This window comes from Podarcis vaucheri (genome assembly GCF_965113315.1).
Source record: "Podarcis vaucheri genome assembly, chromosome: 15".
Lineage (NCBI taxonomy): Eukaryota > Metazoa > Chordata > Lepidosauria > Squamata > Lacertidae > Podarcis > Podarcis vaucheri.
Window position 1 is genome coordinate 46,658,703 of NC_138753.1, and position 18,491 is coordinate 46,677,193.

General features: G+C 44.8%; 1 protein-coding gene across 3 annotated transcripts in view; it reads left to right on the forward strand.

Moving 5' to 3' along the window:
• Positions 1-18,491, forward strand: part of LOC309519436 (disintegrin and metalloproteinase domain-containing protein 2-like) — a 61,940-nt gene that overhangs the window by 32,213 nt on the left and 11,236 nt on the right. For all 3 annotated transcript variants that reach the window (XM_082200416.1, XM_082200415.1, XM_082200414.1), the window contains 5 exons: positions 690-785; positions 3,340-3,538; positions 4,323-4,428; positions 5,721-5,904; positions 8,395-8,475. In XM_082200416.1, the coding sequence (XP_082056542.1) occupies positions 690-785; positions 3,340-3,538; positions 4,323-4,428; positions 5,721-5,904; positions 8,395-8,475 (666 nt within the window). The remainder of the gene's footprint in view (positions 1-689; positions 786-3,339; positions 3,539-4,322; positions 4,429-5,720; positions 5,905-8,394; positions 8,476-18,491) is intronic.

An 18,491-nucleotide genomic window follows, 5' to 3' on the forward strand; every position in this document is an offset into this window, starting at 1 on the left:
CCTCCTCTGTCCCTTTCCTGGGATTGGAAGCCTCTGGAAAGCTGCTGCTGCCTACTAGTGTTTGTGGAACCCATTGGCAAAAGGAATGTTCCCTTCCTGGATGGATCTTGAAATCGCACCCCAGGGAAGGCTGTGTGTGTGGTTTGCACAGTCCCCCGTGTCCAGGAAGTATTGTGTGCTGTGTGTCTTTCTCTTCTTCCTCCCTTTTCAGATGTTATGCAAGCCAGAAGGAAGGCCTGGGGACTGTCAGTGTTATTTATATTTATTTCGGCGGTTTTTGTACCACTTAATCAGATTGCTAGAAATCATACAGTGGATAAAACAGAAAGCTTACTTAAAATGCCTGCTGATAATTGCCGATAATTTTGGGGTTGCCAGGGACAGGTCTTTCAGCCATCAAATACCCAAATTGAAACAGGAGTATTTTAAAAATTTTCCTAAAAGCTGATGATGAAGGAGATTGACACCCCATTAGGGAGGCCGTTACACAAATGGGGAGCCACCACCAATAAGGCCCTGTCACAGGTCACCACCAGCTGGGATGCTTCCTTTGTGTGAGTTGAGTTTGCATAGTGGGGTGAGGTGGAGTAATGAAGTTGATCACCTGGCCCTTCCAACATTTCTCCCAAAGTGGACTGCAATGTGTCTATAGGTTCCTGACTCCTGCTATCCCATTTGCCCCCTTCCAGGAATGTGAAAGCAATCCATGCTGTGAGCCAAATTGTCTGTTGAGAAGAGGGAAAGCCTGTGCCCATGGTGATTGTTGCTGGTCGAGGTATTGCAGGGTAAGCTAGCCTCAAGCCCCATGCCCTCTTAGAGATGCCAGAGAGTTCTGACAGAATCATCCATGTTCACTTGTTTGTCCCGTGTCCAGAATGGAAATCAGTCCAATGTTCACTGTTACTGTTGCTTTCGATTCACAAAACTGTTTACACCTCCTCCCCACTGTTTGTGTTTTGTTTATTTTTCATTGGAATGAATGGGGTTGTAAAGACAGCAAAGTTTGTGTAATTATTGGCCCATTTAGCTCAATCTTGTCTTCAGTGACCGGCAGGCACTCTCCAGGGTTTCAGACAGGGGACAGTCTCAGCCCTACCTGGAGATACTGAGGATTGAACCAGAGACCTTTTGTGTTCAAGCTATTCCCCAAAGCAGGGTTGTAGGATGGTGAGGGATGCAGAGCAAATTTTGAATATGGAGGCAAGCTCAACAAATCTGAAGGAAACCAATGAGATATATAAAGCCACAAGCAGCCTCCAAAGGGCCTTTGCTGAGGAATAGGATCCATGATTAAGAAGCAGAATATATGGAGACAGTGGATAGAGAGTTTCTCTTTCATAATGCTAGAACGTGGAATCACCCAGGTGGATTGTTTCTTTGATGGAGTTGTAATACAGCGAGATGGTCATACTACTGATGTATGGAAGGGATCAGATTTCTTGTTTCAGTCTATTCAGTGGGTATTGTTATTCATACAAATCTGTGTTATGTATTTTAAGGGTGTGAACAAAACATGTTTGAAAGAAAAGTAGGCTTAAACAGTCCATCATTAGGGAGCAGGCTGGACTCCCTTCTCCTTGGTCACATGAATGTGAAGCTGGGGTGTGACACTATTTCATTAGCCAAATATAAAGGTAAAGGTAAAGGACCCCTGACAATTAAGTCCAGTCACGAACGACTTTGGGGTTGTGGCGCTCATCTCGCTTTACTGGCTGAGGGAGCCGGTGTTTGTCCACAGACAGTTTTTCTGGGTCATGTGGCCAGCATGACTAAGCTGCTTCTGGTGCAATGGAACACCAAAACCAGAGCAGCACACGGAAACGTCATTTACCGTATTTTTCGCTCTATAACACGCATCTGACCATAACACGCATGTAGTTTTTAGAGGAGGAAAACGAGGAAAAAATATTCTAAATGAAACAGTGGATGTATGATTTTTATGGTTCATGCTGTGGCCACAGACATGTGATCTGACAGTGAGTTTGGGGTAGCCCAATGCAAAAATCCTGAGGATCCATGTGGATCCGTGCTTTGTAACAACGTTTTAAGTGGGGAGGGAAGGAAAAGAACTCAAGGGACAAGGAGCTTTTCAGCGGGGAGGAGGGAGGGAAAGAGCACTGTTGCTTTAAAGGTATACTTAAGGTATTTGCCCTGTGCCTGGGTTTTTTTCCATTTAACAGTTTGCAGCCTTTTCCTTCCGCTCCTTGTTTTGAGGCGGAATAGATTTGAGCAAGTGAGGAGGACTTTGATTGCAGGGGATTCGCCATTAGCTGTGTAAAAGTGCTCCTCCTTGCAGCCTGAATGATAAGCAGCCACTAGCAGCAATAGAATGGAGCACAAAAAAGCGGTAGGGGCACTAGGACCCAGACAATGCTCAAATCTATCCTGCCTGAAAACAAGCTGCTCCATCCCAGCCGATCAGCTGAGACGCGGGGATAAGTTTCCCCCTCTCCCTCATTCCCTCCCCAGCCTTTTTTTTTACTTCCTGGTTTTCACTGCGTGGCTCAGAGCTCGAGGTTGGTTTTATTTTGCTGCTGGTTGCTTAAATTTTATCTTTCCTGCCGTCTCTCTGCAGCCTCATTGCTCTGTTTAGAGAGCGCGCAGACCTTTGCCAGCGTCTCTCCCTCCCGTGTAAGCGGCTGCTGCCGGCTTTGCTGCTATGGCTCTCCTTCCCTCCCTCCTTCCTGGCTCCAGGTCGCTTTAAAGAAAGCAAAGTGAGAGCCTCGTAGAGCGTGTAAGTGGCTCCCGCTTTGCCTGACTGACGGCAGCCATGGCTCTGATCCGTGCATTCACTCCTTAACACGCACAGGCATTTTCCCTTACTTTCTCGGAGCAAAAAAGTGCGTGTTTTGGAGCGAAATTTACGGTACTTTCCCGCTGGAGCGGTATCTATTTATCTACTTGCACTGCATGCTTTCGAACTGCTCGCTGCTATTTCTAGGGATTGTTTTGTGGATTTTACAAAATTGCATGCTTTTGTTTTAATGTGTTCCTTTACCTGTGCTTATGCTCTTGAGAACTGTTCTAAGTTGCAAGGAAACGTTTTGTGTGCTTTCACTAAGCAGCTGACAAGTTCTATTACTATTACAATTACTAGCAGAAACAACAAAAACAACCCTGTTTCCCCAGCCCTGCACCACTTCATAGAGTGCTGGAAACAATGCTGATGTGATGGCAGGACCCTCCCCCCAGTCTTGACCACACATTATCAAGGAGAAGGTAGCATCCACACAAAGCAGAGTTTGAGGTCTAAGTATGTGCCAAAATGCCTGCAGAGATCAATGTCTCAGAGGCCTGAAATGCAACTCAGAGCTTTCCTTTCTCTTTTCTTCCTGCCAGTTGAAAGCAAAAGGCACATTATGCAGAGGCACTAAAGATGAATACTGTGATCTGAAGGAATACTGCAATGGTACCTCTGCTGAGTGCACAGAGAATTTTTATGTCCAGGATGGACAGAATTGTGAGGGGGAGACAGGGATTTGCATGGAAGGAACATGCCAAAGTGCAGATTTGTGGTGCCGCAAAGTATTTGGAAAAGGTAACTGAAAGCAGCTCTTTCTCTCATCTCTCCCTTCTGAACAGCCCTTCTCTCTTTCCTTCTCTGTCCTTCATCCCCCACACCTCACCCAGTATTCAGACTAGTAGATTTTGATTTTTAATCCGGCAGATTTCAAGAGATGCAGTAGTCTCCTTGAAGCTGCTGTGTACATTACTCATGCATCCCTTTTCAGTGACTGGCAGGGGTAGCAAAGAGTGTTCTGAGGTGTCTGACAGGCCATTACAGAGCATTATGTCCTAATCTGTAGCCTCAGGAAAGAGAGCAATGGGATTGTGGGGCCTCTCTGTCTGCTTATCTGAAAGACCCAACAGGTTTGGTTCCTCCCCACTGAATCATTCCATTCTAGCTACCGTATTTTTCCATCTATAAGACGGCCCCATGTATAAGACACACCCATGTATATTTTTGGGGACTCAGATTTAAGAAAAATGGGGGGAGATGGCCCAGAGTATAAGACGCCCCGTAATTTTTGACATTTTTTAAAGGGGAAAAACCTAGTCTTATACACGGAAAAATACGGTAATCCTTAGAAGAATGTTGTAAGTTCTAAGAACTAGTACCTGAGCTTTCTTCCCCTCCACTTCCCTCTCAATCCCTTTTTCCTTTTGTCTTTTAGATTGTAAGCCTGAGAGCAGGAACCATCTTATCAATGATATTTCTGTGCCATTTTGGAAACCGTTTGTTGTTGCTGCTGCCACTTCTGCTAAAGAATAGGATGAAAATGCTTCATATCAATAAATAATAATTCTGATCTATATTGCAGATTCAAAAAGTGGATCATCTCAGTGTTATGAGGAAATCAACAGTCAAAAGGACAGGATGGGACATTGTGGTTCCTCTGCCAAAGGATATGAGAACTGTCAGTGGCAGTACGTTTTGAACAAAAATGGAAATTGTGTGATGAGAAGGTCACATTCCTACCACTAAGAGCATTTATGGAATACAGCCCAAAGCAGCGGTGTTTGTGCAGCAGGAAGTTTTACAGGGTGGATATACAGGGTACAATTTATTCTGTCACACACCTGCACCTGATGTGTGCTAAAACTCATTTGAATCAGCATCACTTAACAGCATGATACAGAGGCCATAGTCCAGGCAAACAAGAGATGTGGTAAAACTACTAGAAATATGGCTCCCTCTTTCATGCAAAAGCCACAAATTTGGTTAAACTACAGTTATAACTGTTATAGTGCCTGAGTTCTGTTCGACATAACTGGCAATCTGGTGTGTTCCAGTCCAGTACCAAAATAGCCTTCTCAGCAGTTTTATGAGGAGCAGATTAGAACAGGTGTGAAAAAACTTTGGCCTTCCAGTTGCTGCTGCAGTACAATGCAGCAGCAATGGCCATTAACCACGTAGGCTGGAGCTGATTGGTGCTGTAGTTCAGCAACATCTGGAGAGCCAAATGTACCCCACACCTAGACTAGAACAACCAGCATACCAAATGGTTACACCACCTTTCCGAATCTGGTGTCCTCCATGTGTTTTGGATTGCACCTCCTATCATTTCCAGCCAATCTTGTGATGCTTGGGCTGATGGGAATTGTAGTCCAAAGCATCACCATATGGCTTTGCTGGCCTGTGTGCTGCTTATTGGCAGCATATTTCCAGGTCAATTCTAATAGAATTGTAGGGTCATGGAATTGTGGATTTGGAAGGGTCCCAAGGTTAATCTAGCCCCCTGCAATGCAAGAATCTCAGCTAAAGCATCTGTACAGATGGCCATCCAACCTCTGCTTAAAAACCTCCAAGTTCACAACCTCCCAAAGGAACTCCCAAAGTTCCACTGTCTTATCAGTTCTCACTGTAAGAAGGTTTTCCCTGGTGTTTCGTTGGAATCTCTTGTAACTTGAATCTTATCCTCCAGAGCAGGAGAAAACAAGCTTGTTCCCTCTTCCATGTGACAGCCTTGAGATGTTTGAAGATGGCTATATCTCCTCTCAGTCTCCTCTGTTCCAGGCTAAACATACACAGCTCCTTCAACCATTCCTAATAAGGCTTGGTTTGAGCTATGCTCATGCAATTCCCTTTTTCAGGAATTCTGGCAATGAACCAACACTTTACCTGTAGGTGCTCCAATAGCTGTGTTATGGGAGATTCATTCTTCTAGGCATCTAATATCACCTGTGAGTCCTCCCACACACCCATGCTTCTTTTGCAGGGACCTCAAGTGTGGCAAGCTGGTGTGTGAATATCCAGGTAAAAAGCCTTATGCTATCGAAAATGCAGCGATAATTTATGCAAAGGTGCAGAATCGCTTGTGTGTCACTTTGGACTACATGAAAGGGCCGGGAGTGAAGGACCCATTCTTGGTTCGTGATGGCTCCATATGTGGGGATAATAAGGTAAGGATCTGAAGCATGGATTCTGAAGCAGTCCCAACAGGTTTGATTTCTGGTCTGGATAGTGCAGTTCTGTTGGTGTGGACAAATTGCCAGGAATGTTGGGGTCTCTATCCTGCAAAAGTGAACTGGAGCAAACAACTGCTCTGGGATGTGGTACAGCAAGGCAGTAGGATGTGCATTAGCAAGGGTCTGGTCTATTCAGTGCGTGCTGTCTCTCCATGTTGCCACTGGCTAGATCTGTCCATGAATTTGTTCAATTCCTTTTAAAGTCATCAAAGCTACACACACACACACACATTTTCAAGTTTTCTATTTACACAACATACTTTTTTATCATGCATTGTACAGACTTCCTAACCTATCACTATATGATATACCCCTGTACCCCTCATGGGGTTACAATTCCGAGAGTTTTCTGGAAAGAGGGATTGACTGTTACATTGTTCTGGGAATTATAGCTCTGGAGTGGGAGGCGTAGAGATCTCTTAACAACTCTCAGCACCCTCAACAAAACTACAGCTCCCGAAAATATTATGAAAATGGTATACAGGTGGTACATGACCCCGGTCAAGCTGGCTAAGATATACCATTTGGCCGATAACAAATGTTGGAAATGTAAGGAAGCTGAGGGGACATTCTTTCACCTTTGGTGGACTTGTCCAAGATTGAAGGCCTTCTGGGAAATGATCTATAACGAGTTAAAAAAGGTGTTTAAGTACACCTTCCCCAAGAAACCGGAGGCCTTCCTTCTGGACATTGTCGGCCAGAAGGTGTTAAAGAAGGATAGAACTTTTTTTATGTATGCTACTACAGCAGCAAGAATCCTTATTGCTAAGCACTGGAAGACTCAAGATTTGCCCACACTGGAGGACTGGCAGACGCAACTGATGAACTACATGGAACTAGCCGAGATGACTGCAAGGATCCGAGATTTGGGAGAAGAAGTAATGGAGGAGGATTGGAAAAAATTTAAGGACTATCTGCAAAAGTATTATAAGTTATATGAATCTTAAGATGCTGCGTGACTTGGAATGTTAGCCCCAGCAATGAAAGTGGAGTATATATGAATTTGGATAATATTTATGAAAAAATCAAAGTTTAAATGGGTAAAAATGATAATGTGTTATATTTTTAGAATAAGTGGAAAATAAGAGATTTAAACTTAAACTGCAATTGAAAGTACAAAGAAACACATGAAACAAGGTTATAACTTGCTGATAATTTTATTGTCAAGAATGCATTATGTGGGAGACGTGGGGAAGTCCGATAGAAATTCGAAATAAGTTGTTGAAATGGTTGTGATTTTTTGTCTTTTCTTTCTTTTTATTTTCTATGTTCTTTCTCTTTTCTGTTTTATCTGCAATTTGGAAAAAAAATGCAATAAAAATTATTATAAAAAACAAAAACAAAACTACAGCTCCCAGAATTCTTTGGGGGAAGCCATAATTGTTTAAAGTGGTAGCATACTGCAGATATGACCTGTTATTGTAATGATATACCTCCATTTATGAACTGCCCGGTTCATGAACAACTCAGAACCCGAATGCTGCAAACCCGGAAGTAGATGTTCCGGTTTGTAAACTTTGCCCCGGAAGCCGAACGTGCTCCCGAGCTTCCGTTTTTCCTGTTGCGCAGCAAATCTGAGTCCCCTGCATAGTAATTAAGCCTTTTCCCTCCCGCTTCTGCCCTTGCACGGCTCGTTTGCATCCCCCCATTTTAATTTAAGCCTTTCCCCTCCCACTTCTGCCCTTGCGCTGCTCATCTGAGTCCCCCCCTCGTCGTAATTAAAGCCTTCTGTTTCTGATTGCAGTGTTCTGAGGTGATACTTGGTGCTTTTGTTTTTGCTATTTTTTGCGTTTGTGTTTGCCTGACTTTTTCATTTTAGTGACTGTGGCTTGTTTTTCGTTTTATGGATACCATCAGTGCAGGTAAGGAAAAAATAATTATTTTAATTTTTATCATCTACAATGCTGTCTTATTTATAGTACAGAACATTGATTACTGCTTTCATTTTATGGATCAGTGGTCTTCTTAGATAGTAAAATTCATGTTAAATTGCTGTTTTAGAGGTTGCTTTTCATAGTCTGGAACGGATTAATCCATTTTCCATTACTTTCTATGGGAAAGCACGCTTTGGTTTAAGAACGGACTTCCAGAACAGATTAAGTTTGTAAACCGAGATACCACTGTATTGATATGCATTTATGCTGTTCTGTTATGAGCCACTTTGGGCACATTTATGTAGGAAAGCAGCATACAAATAGAAATAATAAATGCATATTACCTGTTAAAATTGAGATGATAGGGGTATATGGAAAAGGTGTACAATCCCCCTCTTTCCCTCTGCATGCAATCTGCCTCCCCTCCAGTCTCCTCTCTCAGTTACTTAGGTATGTATGTGTGTCCAGCCTCAAAGGGCAAAGGTCTCTCATGGCTATTACTCCATCTGGCTGCGTCTTTGCCTGAAGTGGTCCCAATTTTATTTTTTAGGTTTGCATGACCCAGAAGTGTGTGGATAGGTCTGTATTAAAAACAACTTGTGATCCAGTGAAAAAGTGCAACAGGAAAGGAGTGAGTAAAAGCAACATTATTTTTCTAATAGTATCAGATATGTGGCATATTGCTTTGCAAATATGTTTAACAGTCATCCCCTCTCCAGGGATATGTGGGAAAGGCAGTTTTTCAAGGAACAGCTTGGGAGGAGCTCCTTTTATTCAATTAATAGAATCATAGAATCATAGAGTTGGAAGAGACCACAAGGGCCATCGAGTCCAACCCCCTGCCAAGCAGGAAACACCATCAGAGCACTCCTGACATATGGTTGTCAAGCCTCTGCTTAAAGACCTCCAAAGAAGGAGACTCCACCACACTCCTTGGCAGCAAATTCCACTGTCGAACCGCTCTTACTGTCAGGAAGTTCTTCCTAATGTTTAGGTGGAATCTTCTTTCTTGTAGTTTGGATCCATTGCTCAGTGTCCGCTTCTCTGGAGCAGCAGAAAACAACCTTTCTCCCTCCTCTATATGACATCCATTTATATATTTGAACATGGCTATCACCCCTTAACCTCCTCTTCTCCAGGCTAAACATGCCCAGCTCCCTTAGCCGTTCCTCATAAGGCATCGTTTCCAGGCCTTTGACCATTTTGGTTGCCCTCCTCTGGACACGTTCCAGTTTGTCAGTGTCCTTCTTGAACTGTGGTGCCCAGAACTGGACACAGTACTCCAGGTGAGGTCTGACCAGAGCAGAATACAGTGGCACTATTACTTCCCTTGATCTAGATGCTATACTCCTATTGATGCAGCCCAGAATTGCATTGGCTTTTTTAGCTGCCGCGTCACACTGTTGGCTCATGTCAAGTTTGTGGTCAACCAAGACTCCTAGATCCTTTACACATGTACTGCTCTCAAGCCAGGTGTCACCCATCTCTTTACTCAGCCAGAATGAGACAAGTTACAGGGATAGCAACATATAAAATAATATAAAGATAGAATAAGAATCCTGTTATCAATGCTGGTGGGCAGATACCTATAACATTTTTTAAAAAGAGATTGATCTAGTGTTTTCCCATCACACCTGCTAACCTTTGGCTTTCAAAATTCTGACATCTGGGTAGAATCAGTGGTGTAACCTAGGACAGGTCAAGGGGTGGAGCCGGGAGTCTAATGACCTCTAGTACGGTATTCTTGAACCTTGAGTTGTTACGTATTCAGTGGTCTGTGTTTGCCTTAGCTTGAGTCTGAGCTCCTGTGTTCTGATTCGATACATGATGTCCAATCACAGGACATTTCAGGATTTGGGCCGCTGCCATTGCCCCTTGAATTCTGAGTCGTGATTCGCAGCTTGGAAGTTTAGACAGCCAATCATGTTGGGAGTGGGAGTGGCCCAGGTTTCCAGAAATTGCTTTGCTTCTGTTTCCCAGTTATGTAGTTCAATAAAGGTTCTTGCTGTTATCACTGTGTCTTGCCTCGTGGCAACCCACCTACACTTCACTGGCGACGGAGGTGGGATGCTAGGCTAGGTATACAGTCCTGGCTAGCTTCCACAAGCTGAAATCACTGCTGGGGAACTTTCGCCTCAGCTGAGCTGAAATCACTGACTGCAGCCACAAGGCAGATCACACAGAGCGAATATCATTGCCACCCATGGTCACATTGAGGAATTTGACACCACGGTTACAGGGAAATGGGGCTCCTATGCCACCCAGCTTGAGTTCTTTCTCATAGCCAATAAGGTGACTGTCCCCGAACTGAAGTGGGCTATGCTGTTCAGTGTGTGGGCCTGCTACATTTGAGATTGCCCAGGCTCTGGTGGCCCCAGCCAAGCTAAACAATATGTTTGATGCAATAATGCTGAGGCTGAAGATTGCCTGCCGGTATGCCTTCTACAAATGAGACCAGGTCTCAGGTGAATCCATTGTGGCCTTTGTTGCAGCTTTGCAGCAGGCCGCCTGCCACTGCAACTTCAGTGACCTGGAGACAATGTTCTGTGACCATATTGTGTCTGAAGCTACAGCGGCACCTTCCAGGTTGCCTTAGATAAGGCCCTGACAGCAGAGACAGCTGACAAAACAGTGAGAGAGACTCACCAAGCGCACAGCCCACCCATGGCACGGAAGGCTGAGGCTGTGCATTCTGAGGAGAATGTGGACAGTGAGGAAGACAAGGAGGTCTTGATACTGCTCCTTGACTTGTCCAAGCGTTTTGACCAGCAGGGGTGCCTTGCACCAGTTGTGGGGGCCTGCATGAACGCCGATCATGCTGTTTCCACGACGCCCAGTGTCGGCCATATTGCACACACCTGCCAAATGAAGGAGCAGCACATACCTCCAGCACACACACCAGCAACCAATGTTAGGGACTGGGGAGGGTTGTCGTCGGATTTCACGTGTGGAAGAATGCTACACCATCACAAACTGTGCCTGCACAATGAGGCCAGCAGCCATGTCTATTCAGAGTGTGCAGCAACCAACCTGTGACTTCTCAAGTCTCCAGGGGGTCCCATTCAAAATGGAGGTTGACTTTGGGTCAGTGCTCTCAATTATTTCTGCGGAGACATACCATCGCATCTGCCAGAAGGGGAAAAAACTGCAACCGTTTGAGGTATGTGCCTGTTTGGGGCATCAGCACATTCACTGTCAAGTTCAAGCATTTTAACAGACCCCTGCAGCTGGTGGTTGTTGATGGCCACCTCACCAGCCTCCTTGGCCTCAACTGGTTCGATGCACTGGGCATCCATGTCACCAGGGTGCAGCACATCAGCCAGTTCAGCTACGAGGCCATCTGTGATGAGTTTGCAGCTGTGTTTCATGGGGTGTTGGGTGCAACAAGGGCCCACCAGTTGCACTGAGTCTCAACCTGGCTGTTGTACCGATTCACATGAAGGCTCGGTGGGTGCCATTTGCCCTGGAACCCAAGATTGATGCAGAGCTGGATCATTTCATTGAACAAGGGATCCTTGAGCCAGTCCTGCATGCTCGATGGGAGACCCCAATTGTCACTCCCCTTAAGGCAAATGGGGATGTGAGGATCTGTGCTGACTACAAATTCACCCTCAACAAGGCACTGCTGTTCCAGTTGTGAGTCACTGCCTTGCATCACTTGCTGGTGGAAAAGTCTTTGCAAAGCTCAACTCGGCCCAGGTATACCAACAACTCCCAGTCAATGAGGCATAAACAATCGTGACCCTTGTCAAGAGACTACAGTTTGGTGTCAGTGTGCCCCCAGGCCTCTTTCAAAACTTCATGGAAGATGTCCTGAAGGACCTCCCGGGCATCATTCCTTATTTCGATGACTTCCTCATTGCAGGAGAGTCCGAGGCAGAGCTTGCGGCCCATCTGTGAGAGGTCCTGCAACGTTTCCAAGATGCTGGTCTTAAAGTGAAGAAAGAAAAATGCCAGCTGGGGGAGCCCAGGTTCCTGATTGGTGCTCACGGCATCCATCCCACACTGGCAAAGGTCAAGGCCATCCAATGCTAATGCTACGCTAAAAATAAGAGCTGCGGTCCTTCCTGGGCCTGTTGAACTTCTACCACTCCTTTCTTTCACACAAAGCAGCAATTGCGGAGCCCCTGCACCAGCTATTGAACAAGAAATACCCTTGGAAATGAGACCATGCTCAGGACACAGCTTTCAAACACCTGCTCTCCTCTGACAGTGTCCTTACCCATTTTGATGAGACCAAGCCCGCTGTGCTTGCCTGTGATACTTCCCCCATATGGAATTGGTGTGGTCTGCAGCCGTCAGTTGCCGGATGGGCAAGAGGCCCGCATAGCATTCTGCTCCAGGACCTTGTCATCTACAGAACACAATTACACCCAGATCAACAAGGAGGCCCTGGCCATCATGGCAGGAGTGAAGAAGTTCCATGACTACATCTATGGCCGCCACTTCACGATCATGACTGACCACAAAGCTCTGCTGGGCCTTTTTGTTCCTGATCGGCAGACTCCCCCAATCCTGTCTCCGAGGATGGTAAGGTGGTCCTTCTTTCTCAGCGCATATGACTACGTGCTGCACCACCGTCCTGGTAAGAAACTGGACCATGCAGATTCCCTAATCTGCCTGCCATTGCCAGACATTGACACTGACTCATCTCCAGCCCATGGTGTGATGCTGCTGGAGACTCTGCCTCAGCCACCGCTCCATGCCACAGATGTTGCCACACACTTAGCAATCCTCAACTGGGTGTGTAGGGGGTGGCCAGCGGGTCACCTTGATGCAGAGTTCTCCCTATTCATCTCCCAGCAATATGAACTGTCTTCATTGTATGGGGTCGCGGGTGGCGCTTTGAGTAAAACCTCAGTGCCTAGGACTTGCCGATCGTATGGTCGGCGGTTCGAATCCCCGTGGCGGGGTGAGCTCCTGTCGTTCGGTCCCAGCTCCTGCCCACCTAGCAGTTCGAAAGCACTCTTAAGTGCAAGTAGATAAATAGGTACCACTTTATAGCGGGAAGGTAAACGGTGTTTCCGTGTGCTGCGCTGGTGCTGGCTCGCCAGCTGCAGCTTCGTCACACTGGCCACGTGACCCGGAAGTGTCTTCGGACGGCGCCGGCTCACAGCCTCTAGAGCGAGATGAGCACGCAACCCTAGAGTCGGACACGACTGGCCCATACGGGCAGGGGTACCTTTACCTTTTTTACAATCTTCATTGGTTCCCTTATATGCCATTAGTAGAGAGGTTTAAGATGGATTTTTAAAAATGGTATAGAGAAAGAAAAGACAGACTTTGAAACTGACCTGTGTGCTGATGATGAACATGTTATTGCAAAAATGTATAAACTATTGTTGAAATTTGAAACTGAAGAGGAATAGGTTTAAAAAATGCATGACAGAAGAGAAACTAGTTTCAATGGGGGTTAAAATTGATGAAAATTTTAAAATCATAGCAGAGCTATCAACCCAGGCGAATAATCTTTTTTTAAAAAAAAAATTATTAAAGGTTTTAAACAATAGATCACCAAACACATAAAACACCATCACCGAAATAAAAAGAAAAATAAACACAAAACAAAAGAAATACAGCATAATTAAGTTTCAAAAACCAAATTTCCATAACCTTCCTTTCAGACTTCCTCACATCCCCCTTTCCTGCGTTCCCATTTATAGAGTTATGTTCAGCAGTGCTTCACCTTCTCTCAAATCTTATTTTTGTACCTTTCAAATATTATGTCTCCAGTTTTAAACTTTGTTATCAAATATTTAGATATTTAAGTTTGACATAATATTGATCAAATTTCATCCTTGTTCTTATGGTTCAATTATTTTCATACTTCTTTCCACTAAGTTGTTGTTGTTGTTGTTGTTGTTTAGTTGTTTAGTCGTGTCCGACTCTTCGTGACCCCATGGACCAGAGCACGCCAGGCACTTCTGTCCTCCACTGCCTCCCGCAGTTTGATCAAACTCATGCTAGTAGCTTCAAGGACACCATCCAACCATCTCATTCTCTGTCGTCCCCTTCTCCTTGTGCCCTCCATCTTTCCCAACATCAGGGTCTTTTCCAGGGAGTCTTCTCTTCTCATGAGGTGGCCAAGGTATTGGAGCCTCAGCTTCACGATCTGTCCTTCCAGTGAGCGCTCAGGGCTGATTTCCTTCAGAATGGAGAGGTTTGATCTTCTTGCAGTCCATGGGACTCTCAAGAGTCTCCTCCAGCACCATAATTCAAAATCATCAATTCTTCGGCGATCAGCCTTCTTTATGGTCCAGCTCTCACTTCCATACATCACTACTGGGAAAACCATGGCTTTTACTATACGGGCCTTTGTTGGCAAGGTGATGTCTCTGCTTTTTAAGATGTTGTCTAGGTTTGCCATCGCCTTTCTCCCAAGGAGCAGGCGTCTTTTAATTTTGTGACTGCTGTCACCATCTGCACTGATCATGGAGCCCAAGAAAGTAAAATCTCTCACTGCCTCCATTTCTTCCCCATCTATTTGCCAGGAGGTGATGGGCCCAGTGGCCATGATCTTCGTTTTTTTGATGTTGAGCTTCAGACCATATTTTGCGCTCTCCTCTTTCACCCTCATTAAAAGGTTCTTTCATTCCTCTTCACTTTCTGCCATCAAGGTTGTGTCATCTGCATATCTGAGGTTGTTGATATTTCTTCCGGCAATCTTAATTCCGGCTTGGGATTCATCCAGCCCAGCCTTTCGCATGATTAATTCTGCATATAAGTTAAATAAGCAGGGAGACAATATACAGCCTTGCCGTACTCCTTTCCCAATTTGGAACCAATCAGTTGTTCCATATCCAGTTCTAACTGTAGCTTCTTGTCCCACATAGATCACTGCCTTGCCGTGGCGAAGGGGCTTGAAGAACTCAGAGAAGCTATGAACTACGCCGATCAGGGCACCCAAGATGAACAGGTCATAGTGGAGAGTTTTGACCAAACGTGATCCACCTGGAGTAGGAACCGGCAAGCCACTCCAGTATCCCTGCCAAGAAAACTCCATGGACAAAGACAACAGGCATATAAAAGTTATGACGCTGGAAGATGAGCCCCTCAGGTCGGAAGGCGTCCAACATGCTACTGGGGAAGAGCAGAGGACAAGTACAAGTAGATCCAGAGCTGATGAAGCGGCTGGGCCAAAGCCGAAAGGACGCTCAGTTGTGGATATGCATGGAAGCGAAAGGAAAATCGGAAATATGAAAGAAACATTTCGTACAAAGATTACCATAATAAAGGACAAAAGTGGTAAAGATCTAACTGAAGCAGAAGACATCAAGAAGAGGTGGCAAGAATACACAGAGGAATTATACCAGAAAGATATGGATGTCTCGTACACCCCAGATAGTGTGGTTGCTGACCTTGAGCCAGACATCCTGGAGAGTGAAGTCAAGTGGGCCTTAGAAAGCACTGCAAATAACAAGGCCAGTGGAAGTGATGGTATTCCAGCTGAACTGTTTAAAATTTTAAAAGATGATGCTGTTAAGGTGCTACACTCAATATGCCAGCAAGTTTGGAAAACTCAGCAGTGGCCAGAAGATTGGAGAAGATCAGTCTACATCCCAATCCCAAAGAAAGGCAGTGCCAAAGAATGCTCCAACTACCGCACAATTTCACTCATTTCACATGCTAGCAAGGTTATGCTTAAAATTCTACAAGGAAGGCTCAAGCAGTATGTGGACCGAGAACTCCCAGAAGTGCAAGCTGGATTTAGAAGAGGCAGAGGAACCAGAGACCAAATTGCAAACATACGCTGGATTATGGAGAAAGCTAGAGAGTTCCACTAAGTTACTAATGCCAAATTATTTTCTATCATCTTAACATTCATACAGTTTACAATACTTTTGCAAATAGTCCTTAAATTTTTTCCAGTCCTCTTCCACTGTCTCTTCTCCCAGGTCTCGGATTCTGCCAGTCATTTCTGCCAATTCCATATAGTCTATCAGTTGCGTCTGCCATTCTTTGCCAGTGTGGGCAAATCTTGTGTCTTCCAGTACTTTGCGATAAGTATTCTTGCTGCAGTTGTCGCATACATAAAGAAAGCTCTATCCTTCTTTGGCACTCTCTGGCCGACAATGCCCAAAAGGAAAGCCTCTGGTTTCTTAAGGAAGGTATATTTAAATACCTTTTTTAGTTCATTATAGATCATTTCCCAGAAGGCCTTGACCTTTGGACACGTCCACCAAAGGTGAAAGAATGTTCCTTCAGTTTCTTTACATTTCCAACACTTATTGTCTGGCAAGTGGTATATTTTTGCAAGCTTGACTGGGGTCATGTACCACCTATATATCATTTTCATAATATTTTCTTTCAAGGCATTACATGCCGTAAATTTCACACCGGTGGTCCACAATCGTTCCCAGTCAGCAAACATAATTGTCAGGGGTTCAGGAGCAGAGGCAAGGGCAAGGGAGGAAACAGAGAGCGAGGGGGAGGAGGCAGAAGAAAGGATGAGTGATGACGACGACCCGAGATCTCCGAGTCTTTCCAGTGAATCAGAAGATTCACAGAAAGGAGCACCAGTGGCCAGGGCAAGGGGTGAACCTAGGGGGACACCCCAGGAGGAAAGGGCCAGAGGGGGCTCAGAGGGGAGCAGTTGGAAATCGGGACCAGCGTCACCAACAGAGAGCAGGGGAGAGGAAGGGCGTCAGGTATCAAGCGCTGGCAGCTCACAACAGGAGGGAGGGCACAAGTCAGGAGTGGCCACACCTCCATCGGGGAGCGAAGAAACGGTCAGACGGAAAGTGGAAGGTTGGGCGCGCGCGCCAGGTTCAAATGCACAGGAAGGTGGCGCAGTAAGCAGCCTGGAAAGGGAGCCAGGTCCTAAAGCACGGCGCAAGGAGGCAGGAGGGTCCGGGGGGTCGGCGTCAGAAGAATCCAGGAAGGAAGAGACCCAGGGGGGCAGAGGGACCCAGAGAAGAACAGTCAGGCGGAAAAGGTGGAGTAAGGCTAGGATATTAAGTTGGTGTACAAGGGGCGGAGACTCAGACGGAGCTTCGCCGGTCTAACCCATAAGACGTAGAGTTGCACGCAGCAGCTGGAGAATGGAAACTGTAACTCAATAAAGACTTTTACAAAGTGATTGCTGGCTAGCATGATCCTCTGTGAGCTAGGATCTGGAAGCAGCTCTGACAATAATGTTATAGCCAATGTCTTGCGCCCATTTTATCATAGCTGATTTAACCGTTTCATCCTGTGTGTTCCATTTTAACAGCAAGTTATACATTTTTGAAAGTACCTTAGTTTTTGGTTCTAACAGTTCTGTTTCTAGTTTCAATTTTTCCACCTGGAAGCCTGTTTTTTTGTCCAAATTAAAGGCCTCCCTGATCTGAGCATAATGTAACCAATCTCGCACTTTATCCTTTAATTTCTCAAAACTCTGCAATCTCCAAGTGTCTCCATCTTTTTCTATTATTTCCCAATATTTCGGCCAATTGGCCTCCATATTGAGTCTTTTCTGAGCCTTAGCTTCCATTGGTGACAACCACCTTGGGGTCTTACTTTCTAGTAAATCTTTGTATTTTGTCCAGACATTAAACACTGCCTTCCTGACAATATGGTTCTTGAAAGCTTTATGAGCTTTAACCTTGTCGTACCACAAATATGCATGCCACCCAAATACATTGTTGAACCCTTCCAAATCCAAAATGTCAGTGTTCTCAAGAAGTAGCCAGTCTTCCAACCAGCAGAAAGCTGCTGATTCATAATGCAACTTTAAGTCCGGCAGGGCAAACCCCCCTCTTTCCTTCGCATCAGTTAATATTTTAAATTTTATTCTGGGCTTTTTGCCCTGCCAGACAAATCTGGAAATATCTCTCTGCCACCTCTTGAAACACTCCACCTTATCCACAATCTGTAAGGTCTGAAACAAAAACAGCATTTTTGGCAATACATTCATCTTTATAGCAGCAATTCGACCCAACAAGGAAAGCTTCAATCTTGACCAACTTTCTAGGTCCTTTTTAATTTCTGACCAACACTTTTCATAGTTATCCTTAAATAGATTCAAATTTTTGGCTGTCATATTTACCCCTAGGTACAACCCAGGTGAATAATCTGATACAAGGAGAAAATTGCTTCGCTGAACTCGACAATAACCGTTCTAGGGGTGCAGCAAGCAATCCAAAGATCCAAAATAGGGAAGACACCAGGCCCTGATGGGCTTATGGCAACTTATTATAAAAAAATTAGAGGAATCATTATTCTTACCTCTGAAAGATACAATGAATGATTTTACAAAACTGAAAGTTACCAAATTCATGGAATAAAAGTTTCATCACCCTCATTCATAAACAATGAACAGATCCCTCAATTATTGCAAACTATAGACCCATTGCCTTGTTAAATAATGAGTATAAAATCTTTACTGACATCATAGCAAACAGACTAAAAGCAGTCCTAAATGACTTAATTCATAAAGATTAAACTGGATTTCTTCTAGGACGTCATATGCAATCCAACCTTAGATTATGTAATTAATGTTTTAGAATACCTAGATTGTAAAATTGATAAACTGCAGCTTTAATGTTGGTTGATGCCGAAAAGGCTTTTGACCACATTTCCTGGAAGTTTATGAAAAAAATACAAGAAATTGGACTTGGTGAAAATCTCTGTAAAGGAATAAATGCCATCTAATTGGAACAATCGGCT